Source organism: Spermophilus citellus, assembly GCF_964194105.1.
Source record: "Spermophilus citellus genome assembly, chromosome: 1".
NCBI lineage: Eukaryota > Metazoa > Chordata > Mammalia > Rodentia > Sciuridae > Spermophilus > Spermophilus citellus.
The window spans coordinates 190330535-190344314 of record NC_138182.1 but is presented as its reverse complement, the minus strand read 5'-3'; the positions used below and the strand labels follow the sequence as shown (position 1 = coordinate 190344314).

The 13780-nt window shown below is 40.0% G+C and overlaps 2 protein-coding genes across 5 annotated transcripts in view; both read left to right on the top strand.

Annotated features, from left to right (window-relative positions):
- The window catches only part of ANKHD1 (ankyrin repeat and KH domain containing 1), a gene marked incomplete at its 3' end in the record, with an annotated part of 131361 nt that extends 123066 nt beyond the window's left edge, over positions 1-8295 (top strand). For 2 of the 4 annotated variants that reach the window (XM_081282388.1, XM_081282386.1), the window contains 5 exons: positions 1226-1402; positions 2849-3100; positions 3922-4097; positions 4717-4881; positions 5154-5656. In XM_081282388.1, coding sequence (XP_081138514.1) covers positions 1226-1402; positions 2849-3100; positions 3922-4097; positions 4717-4881; positions 5154-5213 — 830 coding nt within the window. Of the gene's footprint in view, positions 1-1225; positions 1403-2848; positions 3101-3921; positions 4098-4716; positions 4882-5153; positions 5657-8181 lie in introns of those variants that run through there. The other 2 variants (XM_081282385.1, XM_081282387.1) reach the window with 2 other exon arrangements.
- A 2561-nt stretch (positions 8296-10856) lies between these two features.
- Positions 10857-13102, top strand: EIF4EBP3 (eukaryotic translation initiation factor 4E binding protein 3). The gene is made up of 3 exons (XM_081282570.1): positions 10857-11340; positions 12425-12598; positions 12758-13102. Exons 1-3 carry the CDS (start codon positions 11238-11240, stop codon positions 12784-12786), a joined length of 306 nt encoding a protein of 101 aa, XP_081138696.1. The 5' UTR covers positions 10857-11237; the 3' UTR covers positions 12787-13102.
- Positions 13103-13780: the final 678 nt, after the last annotated feature.

The window sequence follows — 13780 nt, the reverse complement described above, 5'->3', positions numbered from 1 at the left end:
TGTGTTGCTTTTATTCATGGTCTTCTTCCATGGGTTTACCCTCTTAGTAAGAAGTAGTAATACTTTAAGAAGATGGGAAAGGGTGTGAAGAAATTAAAGTCATGATGGCTGCTGGCAGGAATGTAGGATGGGGCAGCTCTTTTGGTAAAAAAAGTTTCAGGGTTTATCAAAAAGAAATAACTATAATTTATACACCTGTAATCCCAGAGGCACACGATGCTGAAACAGGGGGATTGCAAATCCAAGATCAGCCTGGGCAATTTAGTAAGACCCTGTCTCAAGATGAAAAGGACTAGGGATGTAGCTCAGTGGTAGAGTAGCCTTGGGTTCAATCCCCAAAACTGCAACAACAATAACAAAAAACTTAACAAAAAAGAAGTGGGGATACGGGAATGAGAGGATCTGGTGATAGGTAATGGGTATGGAGTTTCCTTTAAGGGATACAGAAATATTCTAAAATTGATTATGGTGATGGCTGTACAGCCCTGTGAATTGCTTTACTAAAATCAATTGAACTTTATACTTCAAATGGGTGAATTATATGATATGTGAATTACATCTAAACATTGTTTTTTTAATGATAGGGAATTAAATTGTTTGAAAATCAGACTTTCCTGAGAGAAGTTTTGGCAAATTTTCATTTTCCTACAGTGAATACCTGTAATCCTTTCTTAGATCTTTGTCCCTTTTCCCTAATAAATTCCACAATCAATGGAATTTACGAAGGCTGCTAAGTTCAAATTTATCCAAAATAGATAGAAACTTTGGTATAGTTTACAATTATTGATTTTGTTTAATAGAATACCAAAATTACCCTTAGGTTAGTGGTATGCTTTTCCTCCTTGTGAGGAAGGAAAGTTGGTAGGTTTTGTTATTCATTTTCTATAGGAAATAACTATAATTTTTTAAAAAGCTGTTGCTTTCAGGTTTTCCACAAGAGAGAATGCAGATATTAATAAAAGCTTTAAGATTTATCCAGAACATTAGTTTAGGTGACTTCCATTCTTAAACATTGTGTTCATTTTCTATATTTATATGTTAGATGATTTTCTTCTGATGGTAAGAAAATTTAGGTTTGGCCGTATAGTATCACATAAGTGGATTCTTTCTGCTGTGATCTACAAAAATAAACCACATGCTTTCTTCTTTAAAAAAAATAAGTAACCTTGGACTTCACATTTTAAAGCCTTAGCTAATTGGATATCTCGTACCTGTTTTATTTCAGGGTTACCATCCATTGACCCATCAGGCAGCTCCCCATCTTCCTCCTCTGCTCCTCTGACAAGTTTTTCCGGCATACCAGGAACAAGGGTTTTCCTGCAAGGGCCAGCTCCTGTTGGGACTCCTAGTTTCAACAGACAACATTTTTCACCCCATCCATGGACAAGCACCTCAAACTCATGTAGGAATCATGGAGGAACTCTTTCCAAAGAGTCTTAATTAAGTTATTAAGCCATTTATTTCAGGAAATATTATGTTATAAATTTAATAAAATAAACAGTATGCAGATACCCAAAGTTTGTATTGTAGTCACATCAAAAAATTGACAGGCATTTTATAGGATTCAAAACTTGAGAAGGGTCAAGCTATCTATTGTTATTCAAGAAGAGGTAATACAAAGCCAGGTACAGTGATCCATGCGTATAATCCCAGCTACTCAGGAGAATCTTGAGTTCAGGGTCAGCCTGGGCAATTTAACAAGACCCTGTCTCAAAAAATAAAAAAGGCTGGTTGTTAGCTCATGGTAGTGTGTCCCTGGATTCAATTCCCAATACCACAAAAATAAATTTAAAAAATAAAAAGGGTTGGGAGTGCAGCTCAGCAGTAGAGCAGCCCTGGGCTCAATCCCAGTATTGAATGAAAAAAGAGATAATAAAATGATTGGGGGTGGGGGCAGTAAAATAATTTCTCAAATCTTTTTTTTTTTTTTTAAGAGAGAGTGAGAGACAGAGAGAGAGAATTTTTTAATCTTTATTTTTTAGTTTTCGGCGGGCACAACATCTTTGTTTGTATGTGGTGCTGAGAATCGAACCCAGGCCGCACGCATGCCAGGCGAGCGCGCTACCACTTGAGCCACATCGCCAGCCCTAATTTCTCAAATCTTGAAACTGATTTATGCATATGGTCAACTTGATATGATATCTCATTTATGATTATTTATGATTTCTCATTTATTTTTACATTTTTATGGATGTATCATTGCCCATTATAAGTATTCCTTTGTTCTGAATTGCTTATGTCAATATTTAGAACAGATTATGTATTTAGAATTTAACAGTATTTGATTTCCTTTCTTTAGTGAGAATTGTGAAGTAATTAACATTGGCCTTTTTGACAAGGAAAACTAACCAAAGTACCTGAGCCCAATTAAGAAAGAAAACTGCCAATCAGTTTACTACAGTGCTTTGCTAACATTTAACCTTTCTTTCTTATGGAATAAAAGGGCAATTGAAAGGGTAAAAGGGCTATTGAAAGGGAAAAAGAGAAAGAACTAAAAGTAAGGAAGTGTTTTTCAGATAATAATCTAGATACTGTACAAACATTGCCATATTTGAGTTAATTTTAAAAGTAACTGTTTTATTTAGAACTAGAATAAATGAGTACTTTTTCCTTCCTACCCTTGTTTAATTCAACTAGGAAATTTTTTTAGGTCTTTTGTTTACTTTTATTACAGGCAGAAATAGTCCAGGATAATGTTTTGAAATTATCTATTCTCATTTGAATGATCTCATAAAATGAAATTTTTCTTTACAGACCTATGTTGTGGAATAGATCTTTCCAACAAGGTTTCTCATATTTCTATAGTTTTTATATGTAATAAAACAATAGAGAAATATTTTGCCACCAGGTGACTCTCCTATTCCATCTGTTTCTTCGGGATCATCTTCACCTCTTTCAGCCACTTCTGCCCCACCAACATTGGGCCAACCAAAAGGAGGCAGTGCCAGTCAAGATCGAAAGATACCTCCCCCAATTGGAACAGAGAGACTGGCTCGAATACGGCAAGGAGGGTCTGTTGCTCAAGCTCCTGTGGGAACCAGTTTTGTCGCTCCTGTTGGACACAGTGGAATCTGGTCATTTGGTGTCAATGCTGTGTCAGGTATGTATCTTTCTTTCTCTGTAGGGATAGCTTAAGTAAGTTGTGTAAGTTTGTCATTAAAACTCAGTTCCTTTAAAAATAAAAGAACTTAGTTCCTGTGCTTAACAAACAGGGTTGGGTGTTTGTACCTTTAAGGAATTCAGTCTAGTTTCAAAGTCTGGAATGTTAGTTGGGTGACATATATATTTGATCAAAAATAAAGATTCAGGGCTGAGGTTGTGTCTCAGTGGTAGGGCACTCACCTAGCATGTGCAAGACCCTGGGTTCAACCAACCCTCAGCACCACCTAAAAATAAATAAAAATGAATTCAGTCTAGTTTCAAAGTCTGGAATGTTAGTTGGGTGACATATATATTTGATCAAAAATAAAGATTCAGGGCTGAGGTTGTGGCTCAGTGGTAGGGCACTCACCTAGCATGTGCAAGACCCTGGGTTCAACCCTCAGCACCACATAAAAATAAATAAAAATGAAGGTATTGTGTCTAACTACAACTAAAAAATATATATTTTTAAAAAATAATAATAAAAAATATTCAAAGCATGCTTACTTTCCTGCTTAAGCTTTCCAGGGTAGAATGGGATAATTATTTCAGGTATTTCAGAGAGTATAAGATGTTTGGGGTATTCAGAGGACTTCTTCTGGTATTCTGGGAACTTGTTTGTTTGTATGTTTGTTTGTTTTTTGGCTTGCAAGACAGTGATGAATGTTCCCTAAACTCTTGAGAGGAATTTATTTTGGTATTGAGGAAAGAATAAAGTGATAATATTTTATTGTTTTATGCAAATAAATATCAAACCCTCTTTTCAATTCTTCTTTCCAGAAGGCTTATCAGGTTGGTCGCAGTCTGTGATAGGGAACCATCCAATGCATCAACAATTATCAGACCCAAGCACATTCTCCCAGCACCAACCAATGGAGAGAGATGATTCTGGAATGGTAGCCCCCTCTAACATTTTTCACCAGCCTATGGCAAGCGGTTTTGTGGATTTTTCTAAAGTGAGTTGATAAACATCATTGTAATTTGTTTGGTACTTTGCCAGTCAATATAATTACATGTTAAGGAGTAGTGTGTATTGAAATGTCTCCCTTTGTTTGCATTACTGCCAGTTCTTTTGTTCAGTTTCAGTAGTGGGTCATAATGTCTACACCTTAGGTGTTTGAGTTTTTCTGTTTTTGTGTTCTACCACAACTTGGAGGGAGGCCTCCATATCTTTAAAAAGCTGGCTGTGATCTTCAATGCTTTCTTGTTTGCTCTGACAGCTTTCTGGCTGCTATAAAGCCAAATTATTGCTATAAACATTCACATAGCTTTACCCTTTTCTTCTCAGTACACTCTTATTCATGAAACTAAGATAGGAAAAAGTGTAGGGTATTATGTTTTCAAACATAATACAGGAAATTTCCTGATAATATCATATTTCGTTTTTTATTTCTTATTGAAAAATGTTGCAGATGCAGAAAAACACTTTTTTGTTTGTCAGTACTGTACCACACTCTGCTTACAGAATCCTCTGGTGTTTTCTGAAGGGAAATTAGAGAGGTCTAAACTGGTATTATAGAATCATTATGTGTAATCATTTTGCAAGTGAACCTTTTTTTTTTCCTGCTGTTTTAGGGTCTACCAATTTCCATGTATGGAGGCACCATAATACCCTCTCATCCTCAGCTTGCTGATGTTCCTGGAGGTCCATTGTTTAATGGGCTTCACAACCCAGATCCTGCTTGGAACCCTATGATAAAAGTTATCCAAAATTCAACTGAATGCACTGATGCCCAACAGGTAAAATGGGCTTAATGCTCTTTCATTTTTCAGATTTATCATGTCACTCAATACTATGCATAATACAAGTTCTGAGTCAAAAGTCATGACTGACCACCTTGACCTGAAGTAAGTTTTTTCAATATCAAGATGATGCAACCAAACATTTTATTTCATGTATGTGTATTCTTCCTAGGCAAAAACAGTGAATTGCCATTGCATTTTTATATTCGTTTTGTAAATGTCTAAAGATTCCTAATTAGAAATTCCAATTTTTTCCTCCCCCTTTTCAGATTTGGCCTGGCACGTGGGCACCTCATATTGGAAACATGCATCTCAAATATGTCAACTAAGTTAGAAGGTCTTTACTCTTTAGCCTTGTTTGAGAAATCTATGACCTTGGAAGAACCCTGGGGAACTTTTTTTTTTTTTTCTTTTTTAAATGTGCCTAACTAAGAAATTTTCTCTGAGGCTTTAGCAATGGAAATTTGATTTCCCATTGTATAAGAACAAATTGATTTCCTATCCACCTGATTATGTTCTCTGGTTAGTTTAGCCATTTTCAACTTAAGATCAGATGAACTTAGTGCTTTTGGCTAAACATACCGAATGCTACTTGTATGCAGAAGAGAATTAGATGATTACATGTTTCAACCTTTTAGGGTGGTAAATACATGTATAATTGTTTACATACTGGAAAGGAAAAAGTTGAGTAAATTTCTTGTCATATAATGGCTCTACTAAATGTAGCCTGTATTAATGTGAAATATTTACCAGAATATTCAATAAAAAGATGGAACAGTGTTTAGAAGTGGGGTGTGATCCTTTCAGTGGTCATGGAGGTACTGCCCAATCCACAATCATACTGAACCAGATTGTTAATATTATGTACCATGTTTCTCACATTTTACACTCCCTTGAAAAAGCACTGTTAAGAGTTGTTATCTGTTTATTGTGTTTAATATTCCTGTTTCCTTGTTGTCTTCCACATCATTTTACATGTGAGAAAGTTCAAACCCTGGCACTGTATCTTGTCTGACTTTAGCACATAGGCCACTGATAAAGTTTCACTCTTTTTTATAGATCATGAGTATGGAAATAGGAACTTTTGGATTTAAATCAGTTAACAATGAACAAATCACACCCAAATCGTCAACTTCAGGTTCCTTTTGTGCTTCCTGACTTTTTTAATCTAAAAGATGTAATTGGTTATGAGTGTTTTAATTTTATTTGGGTTGCGACAACTCCTGTTACTTTGCTGTATTGTTGAATCAACTAAGTAATGTTTATAAATATGTGACTTGTTCTGAGCTTAGTTCCATGGACCCAAGTATGAAAAGTCAGTATGTTTAACAAACTAAACACAGAAACACTGGAATGGGTTGGGCAAACCAAAAGTTATGCCAAGAATCTGATGCAATAGAGAAGGAAAAAATGATCTCACTGAAAAGTATAGTCATCAATCTGTTTGTGTTTTAATGTAGTTGAATCTCTTGTCTTATGTATAAGCATTATAAAAAAGAAAATAAGAAAATGTTTGGGGTGGATAGAGAAAGCAAGAGAGAGAGAATGCACACAAAAAAGGAGTAACTAGGAGCAAACTATACAAGCAGCACCTTTCTACTCTCATAATAGGAATTCTTAATCACTGCCTAGGTCCTAAAGCCAGCACCAGGTCAGATATACCATGTTTGTTCCGTGTTAGACATAACCTGTTCTTTTGTCTTCCATTTCATCTTATGTAAGAGAATGATTACTAAAGTTATTTCTGTGTGTGTGTGTGTGTGTGTGTGTGTGTGTGTGTGTGTATTAGTTGTCAACAGACATTTTGTTTTATTCATTTATTTATATGTGGTGCTAAGAATAGAACCCAGTGGCTCACACATGCTAGGCAAATGCTGTACCACTGAGCCCCAACCCAACCCTTACTTCTTTTTTAATGAATTTTGAAAGTTATCACTTGTATCATAGTTACTGCTTTTGTAGTAATTGATAATCACATCAAATATTATCAGGAGGCCCCCTGATCCTAGAGGGAGGGGGAGACCCCTTGGATCACCTACATGTCTTGCACTTTCCACTTATCAATAACAAAATTAATCACCTAAAACAATGAAATGAATGAAACTACTCTTTTTCTTAAATATTTTTGGTTGTAATGGACACAATATCTTTATTATTTTTTTATGTGGTGCTGAGAATCGAACCCAGTGCCTCAAACATGCTAGGCAAGCGCTCTGCCACTGATTTACAACCCCAGCCCATGAAACTACTCTTGATGAAATATATGCTAGTGAGAGATAATATTAAGTAAATTATTCAGTGGGACAAAAAGGTGAGTTTGGTTCTATTGTAACTATCTATAATATATTTGAATTGTCTGGAAGAACCCTTAAATGTGCACCTAGAAAACAACAAAAGGAGAAATGTTATCTCTATTCGGGAATTAGAACCCATAAAGAGAAAAGGAGGGAGAAAACCCTAGGAGAATTAGGAAGAAACAGGAGTTGTACAGTGAATGTAGTTCCTTAAGAACTACTACTCTTTTATCAGCCCTGCCTTCCTTTCTTTCTATTTGGATCCTGGTAGCCAGCTCCCAACCCCATTTCGCCTGCTATAATCTCTTCTTCCTCTGCCTGCCTCTTCCTGGCATTCCTTTACTGCTATTTACCAACCTGAACATTGGATAAAACCTAGCTCAGGTAAGAACTTGATTACTTTCAAAATATACAAGGGATATGGGGGGAAGCAGTATGGGTATGGTAGAACAAGAGTCAGAAGCCTAAATTCTATTTTCATTTCTGCCACTTGAAGCACTATGACTTTAGGCATGTCATTTCACCTTTCTGGGCTTCGCTTTCATCATTTGAAAATGAAACTAAACTTAAATGAAACTCAAAAGAGTCCTCTAGTTCTAACATAAATTTTCTCCTTTTTCTTGTGAATGAGATTATACGGTCTGCGAATACTGGAAACCATTAAAATGTTTATAGTACTGAGGTTTGGTTCTGAGGTGGGGGAAAAAAGCCTGCTATTCTGGGGATGAGTATTGATTTTGGAGATTTTAGTGAAGGTAGAAGAAAACCTTGCACATCCATAGTAGTCCTTCAAGTCATTAAGAAACATCCTGCTAAAATACAGGTCAAACTGCATGAGAGTAACAGCTCTTTCAAGGAATAAAATATATCATTAAGGTTTCCAGTCTCTCTTATTTCAAATAGTATTCAGTGTTAACAAAATTCCACCATCAATAAAATTATTGATGTTGTAAGACCCCTTAAATCTATTGTGGCTACAGTGTGCTGACTTGCCCTTTTATAGGCCAGTCTGCTTTCTTCAGTCCCTGCTCTCAAGGGGGAAATCCCATCACCTCATCTAACCAGACCAAAGAAGAGAGTTGGACAGCCAATGGTGCCCTCTCCTAACCAGAGGTAAGAAATTTTAGGACTTGGAACTTCAGTTTCCATCTTTTTGTGTAGATTCTGACCAAATCCTCCTGCTGATCTCAAAACTAGGGCACAAGGGGGACCATCTTAGTTAGAGTTAGGTTGTAGAAGAAAAGCTGGTCATATGATAGTTTCATGCCAAGCAGAGAGGAGTATTTGGTATACATGATTGTATCCCACTGTTGAAGACCTTTGGACCACATTGTAAACCCAGGAAGAGGCAAACAAGCCTGTAGGAAAACAACTTTGAACATCTTGTTCTCTAACAAGAAGAATTTCTACCGAGAAGTATAGCTGGTCGTGACGTCTTCCCAGTGGACCCTGTACTGGGGTGAAGGGCTCTGATAACGCTGCACTTTTATTTCACCTTTAGTGCTTTGTCATTTTCCAACAGGCTAGTTCCTTCACCTTCACTCTTTCCTATAGAAAAGGAGTGAGAAAAATGTGCTTTGAAGTTTAAAACTCTTTGAATGTGTTAAGATCACCTCCAATAAAAAGGGAATTAGCCTAGGCTTCAAGACCTAATTTGGAAAACAAGGTCATAAATCAAATCATCTATTGCATACTTATCTTATCCTTTATTTATCTTTGCACAGTGCTGGTGATCTAATGCAGAGTCTTGCATATGCTAGGAAAGTTCATCTTGATGGTATTGGTGTGACTTCAGCCAGTTTGCCTAGTGGTGGAGACCCGGTATTTCCTCATATGTTTAATGTAGTCCCTGGAGTGGGGCCTGGGCATAGGTATTTTTTAAACTTCCATATCTAGTGAGTATTAACTCTGATTTAAACTCTTGTTCCTTATCCAGGTTGCATGGATAATAAATCTAGCTTTCTCTCTAAAGCCAACAACCTATTTTCTAGTTCTCCAAACTTATTCCACCTAGTGTCTCCAAAAAGTTAGCTTCATGCAGTAGTGCAGATAGTAGTGATATCTACTGCTGCTATTTTGTAGTAGAGATTTTTTAGACATGGATCCTTCTTGAAAACTTCTCCCAGATCTGTTTTCTGACTGCTCTTTCTGTTTTGGTGAATCCTTCTTCCTTAAATAAATGTTGATGTGCTTAGGGCTTGTCTTACACTGAATCTTCTCCCAAGGTTATCTCCTTCCATACTCTTGGATTTCATTCCACTCAAATATGAAGCACTAGCCTGAGTTCTCCCTGTGAACTTCAGACCAATATATTTAGCTCCATGTTGTGCTTTACCTGGGCATTCCACACACAATATTCATTCCCCAATGCTCCTGTCTTGTTTTCCCTATTATACTAGCATTCTAGCTACCAAGGCTGTCAAACCAGAAGATAGGGAAGTATCCTGGCTTATCTCCATTTCCCTCATCCCACCCTTAATCAATCACCTTGTTCTTTCTCCTCTTTGTATCTGAGTCTTATATATTTATCTTTATCCATATAGCCCTTTTGCGCACCTGCTTTCACTGTTGGGCTTCCCACCTTCAATCTCATGGTCCTCTACCCCATGCCTCCCTGAACAAACTACTTCATCACCTTGCTTAAAATATGACTTATCAGATGACTCTATAATTTGTTCCCAAGCCTTGCTCTCCATCACAGTTAATGTACATCATTTAGGTGTGCACCACTTTGTAAGATGCTTTCTTCAAAACTGTTTGGAACAATTAAGCATACATATCCTTGCTGTCTGAAATATGATTCTGAGCATCTGCAGCCCCTGTATTACCTGGGAATGTATTTAAAATCCAGAATCTCACCATGACCTAGTATATCAGAGTTCTCATTGAGGTCTGCAGGTGATTTATATGCACGTTAAAGTTTAAGAAGCACTGATTTATAATTTTTTTTAAATGAGGGACAGAATTAAAGCTAAGGGAAATTCTAATGAATCCATAGCTGAGGTAATACCAGTATGTGCATGTGGTCAGGTGCTATACTTAATTTTGGGGGGTAATAAGGACAGTGCTGATTTTGGGGAAGCCAAACAGGACAACTGGATTGAAGTTAAAATTTTTAGAGTCTATAATATAGACACTAGACTTAGTACTTAACTCTCCCACCACCTCTCTCTGGCCTATTATATCACTAATATATATATATATCTCCCAAGGTCAGACACTCCCTCCGACCTTCCCTTTCACAGAGCTAAATGACCAGACCCCCTACCTATCCTCAGTTAGCTGTGATAGATAAAAGACCAGGCCTCCCCTCTTGATTTCTCAAACTGCAGCCTCCCCCTGTCCCTCAGGGCCCACTCATCCTTAGCCCAGGTACAACTTCTTCAGAAAGCTCCCTGAAGAAAGAAAGTCCCTTGCCGTGGTCAAGGCCATTAAGGCATTTTCACACCATATAGCAATCGTGTATTTCCTGTGCTGGGAATCAAACCAAGGGTCTCGCATGCTAATCAATCATTCTACCACTTAGCTAAGCCCACAGCCTCAATTGATTGTTCCTAGTGGCCAGTACACAGCTGTGTTGAAGGGACCAGGTTCTGAAGTGAGATACACTTAGGACCCCTCCAACAACATTTGTTACTTTGAAACAGATTTTCCTGCCTGGGCTTATTTGCCTCATTGTAAAATATGGCTATTAATAGTGCTTTACTGTCCAGAACTTTTGAGAGGAATAAGCCAGCTGTACTCCCCAGGAGCCCAGGTGTAAGCAGTAAACTGCTAAACTGTTGCAGTATTGAGAGGAAAGCTGGCAAATGTTGCTCAAGGTGGATCTGAAGGCTTGTGCAGAGTCTTAGACTTTCCCCCACCTTTAAGGAGTCTGGTTGCTCTCTAGCGAGTAGGCGGCGCCGTCAGGTTGAGTGACAGCGAGTGGCCCGCCCCGGGCGTGACGTCGTCCTAGTGTTGTTGCTGCGGCCGCACGTGGTCAACCAAGTCCGCCTCAGACTCAGCAGCATTCCGCGCCACAGCACCAGACCGGTTGTCTTCCTGCACCTCCTGTCTGCTATGTCCACGTCCACGAGCTGCCCGATTCCGGGGGGCCGGGAACGGCTGCCCGACTGCTACAGCACTACGCCGGGGGGCACGCTATACGCCACTACTCCGGGAGGTCAGCAGGCCTAGTCGGAGTCCGCAGAGTGCTGGCAAACCAGCGCGTGCGTGCTGTTGCGGGCGGGGGTGGGTAGGCGTGGGCTGTAGATTTGTCTTTGTCCGCAGGCCCCTCTGCAGGTTGTAGGTTTGAGGGAGGGTTTTGAAACCGAAACTTAGTTCCCCAAAACCTGAAAGTGCTGTAACAGTACCTTGAGCCCATCTTCGGTGACAGTGAGTAGATTCCTCTCTCTGGCCTTGTTTCTAGGGGTTTTCCATGTGCTCCTACCTTTAGCAAATTTGCTTCCTGGGAGTAGGCGCCTAGGTCCCAGTAGAAGGTGGCCTGAGCAGGAAGCACCAAATCTTGGTTAGAGCTGTTAGGGGCAGGGGTTCAGGTATATGCAGCTGGCTCTTGTCTTTTAGCTGTGATAAATAAAAGTCCAGGCTTCCCCTGCTGCTGGTTGAGCCAGCAGCCTGAGAACTTGAGCGGCTGGGTTCCCTACCCAGCAATTCCTGGGTAAAGGGGAGGGGCAAGAACTGGGCAGTTCCCTTTGAGGTCAACAATGCTGGCTGATTTCCCTTGAGCTAGAAGGCTGAGACTTTAAGGACTTGGGAGTGGTCAGAATAAGAACAGTATGTCCCTGTTTTTCATGAGGAAAGCAAGTATCTGGAAGAACACAGCTTCTCTTTGCAGGAGATGAGTGCCCCCTTCACAGCTGTGGGGCAACTATATCCCACCTTGTAAACCAAACCAAGAAAATGTCAAAGCTTAAGAGTAGCAGACCCTGAGCTCAAAGTTTGGTGCTCCTTTTTAGAACTAAGACCTGAAACTCACCCAAACCTACTCCCCCAAACCTAAGTCCCCTGGTTGGACTAACTGGAAAGCCCAGTTGCTTTATGATGCTTAGACACATCTTGTTTAGGCCTGGTAGTCTTTCAGTGCCATGAAGCCTTGACAGTAGAGGTCCTAGTCAGTCTACACACTGGGAAATGTGACATAGTCTTACACCCCCCAACACAGTCCTCAAAAGGCTGATGCCTGGGATCCTAATCACCTTTGAGCCCAAGTTCCTGACTCTTAACCTCAGCACTCTACCCTTTAACAGGCACCAGGATCATCTACGACCGAAAGTTCCTGCTGGAGTGCAAGAACTCACCCATTGCCCGGACACCCCCCTGCTGCCTCCCTCAGATTCCCGGGGTCACAACTCCTCCAACAGTCCTACCCTCCAAACTGGAGTTGCTGAAGGAGCAGAAGGAGACACAGGAAGAGATACCCGGTAAGGAAAGCAGTATCTAAAATTAGGAAATGCCTCATCCTTTGAGTTGAGATGCCTCTGTGAAGTAGAGTGGGGTTCAATTCCAAGAGGGGTTTCCACACTGGCCATAGGCCTACAGACCCTCAGGCCACCAACCAGCCCTGCTTTTTCTTTCTCCAGATGACGCACAATTTGAAATGGACTTCTAATCCAGTGCAGATGATCCCCCCGTGTGGCGTTATAGAGGGATCCCTCATGCCGCTGTTGCCACCACCTCTTTCTCGGATATCCAAAGGACAGCTAGCCTCATCTAATCTGGAAAGGAGTGACTTGTTGGTTGCGGACCTCCTTTAAATCTGGGGCAGCTAGACCAGGGATAGGAGTGGGCTACTTGCCAAGCCCTTAGATCTCCTTTCTCTTTGGTCTTTAGGTACTCCTCCCAACCCCCAGGCCTCTATGCTAAGGGCTAGGACTGGAAGACAGAATATGTCACCTTCTGGCTGCTTAGTAAACATTCAAACAAAAGTCTTGGCTCCAGTGTTCTCCTCAATGATGGTCTTCTCATCTTAGCCACACAGCTGAGGGCCCTAGCAGGCTTATGAGAGGTCCAGGTCTGTTCCCAGCTCCCCCTGAGCCAACTTCCAGCATCCTGGGACAGACTGTAGGAGTCGCCAAACCATGAACAGCAATAGCCTGGCCCTTGCCAGGGGATATTCCTGTCTTTCCAGGAAGTAGTCTTCTTGGAACTGGGCCTCCCCAACAGCCCTCCCCTCTCCATTCCTAAGCAGCACTCTCTGGATGAGGTGATTTCACAGCCTATAGCCAAATCTCTTGTCTCTCCTTGCTATTTCTACCTCCTACTACCTGTAAGTACCAATCCCCATTCCAATACTGAAAACCTTGTGCATTCCTTTCTTACAGCACTGTTGTTTACATAGGTTTAGAAGAAACCTTGAGGTCCACACTAAAGGCCAAAATGAGGTAGCAGTTTGCCTGATGAGTCAGTAATGATCCCAAATCTCAGTATCTGGTCATCTCCTTCATTCTCTATAGCAAAAACCACTCACTGGTTCTAATCTCTACTATCTGTATACCTCAAAGATGGAAGGTATATAAGGGAGTCTCCTTTCCTTGCAAGAAAAGCATCCACATGCTAGGCTATTTGAATCTGTTCTCATTTTGAAATGAACTCTTTCAAAGACG

What these genes read in the sequence shown, in the direction of transcription:
- EIF4EBP3 (XM_081282570.1), top strand. Translation starts at nt 11,238, where the DNA reads ATGTCCACGTCCACGAGCTGCCCGATTCCGGGGGGCCGGGAACGGCTG. An exon ending in ATACGCCACTACTCCGGGAG is followed by an intron (nt 11,341 to 12,424) that starts GTCAGCAGGCCT and finishes ACCCTTTAACAG; the next exon opens with GCACCAGGATCATCTACGAC. An exon ending in GACACAGGAAGAGATACCCG is followed by an intron (nt 12,599 to 12,757) that starts GTAAGGAAAGCA and finishes TTCTTTCTCCAG; the next exon opens with ATGACGCACAATTTGAAATG.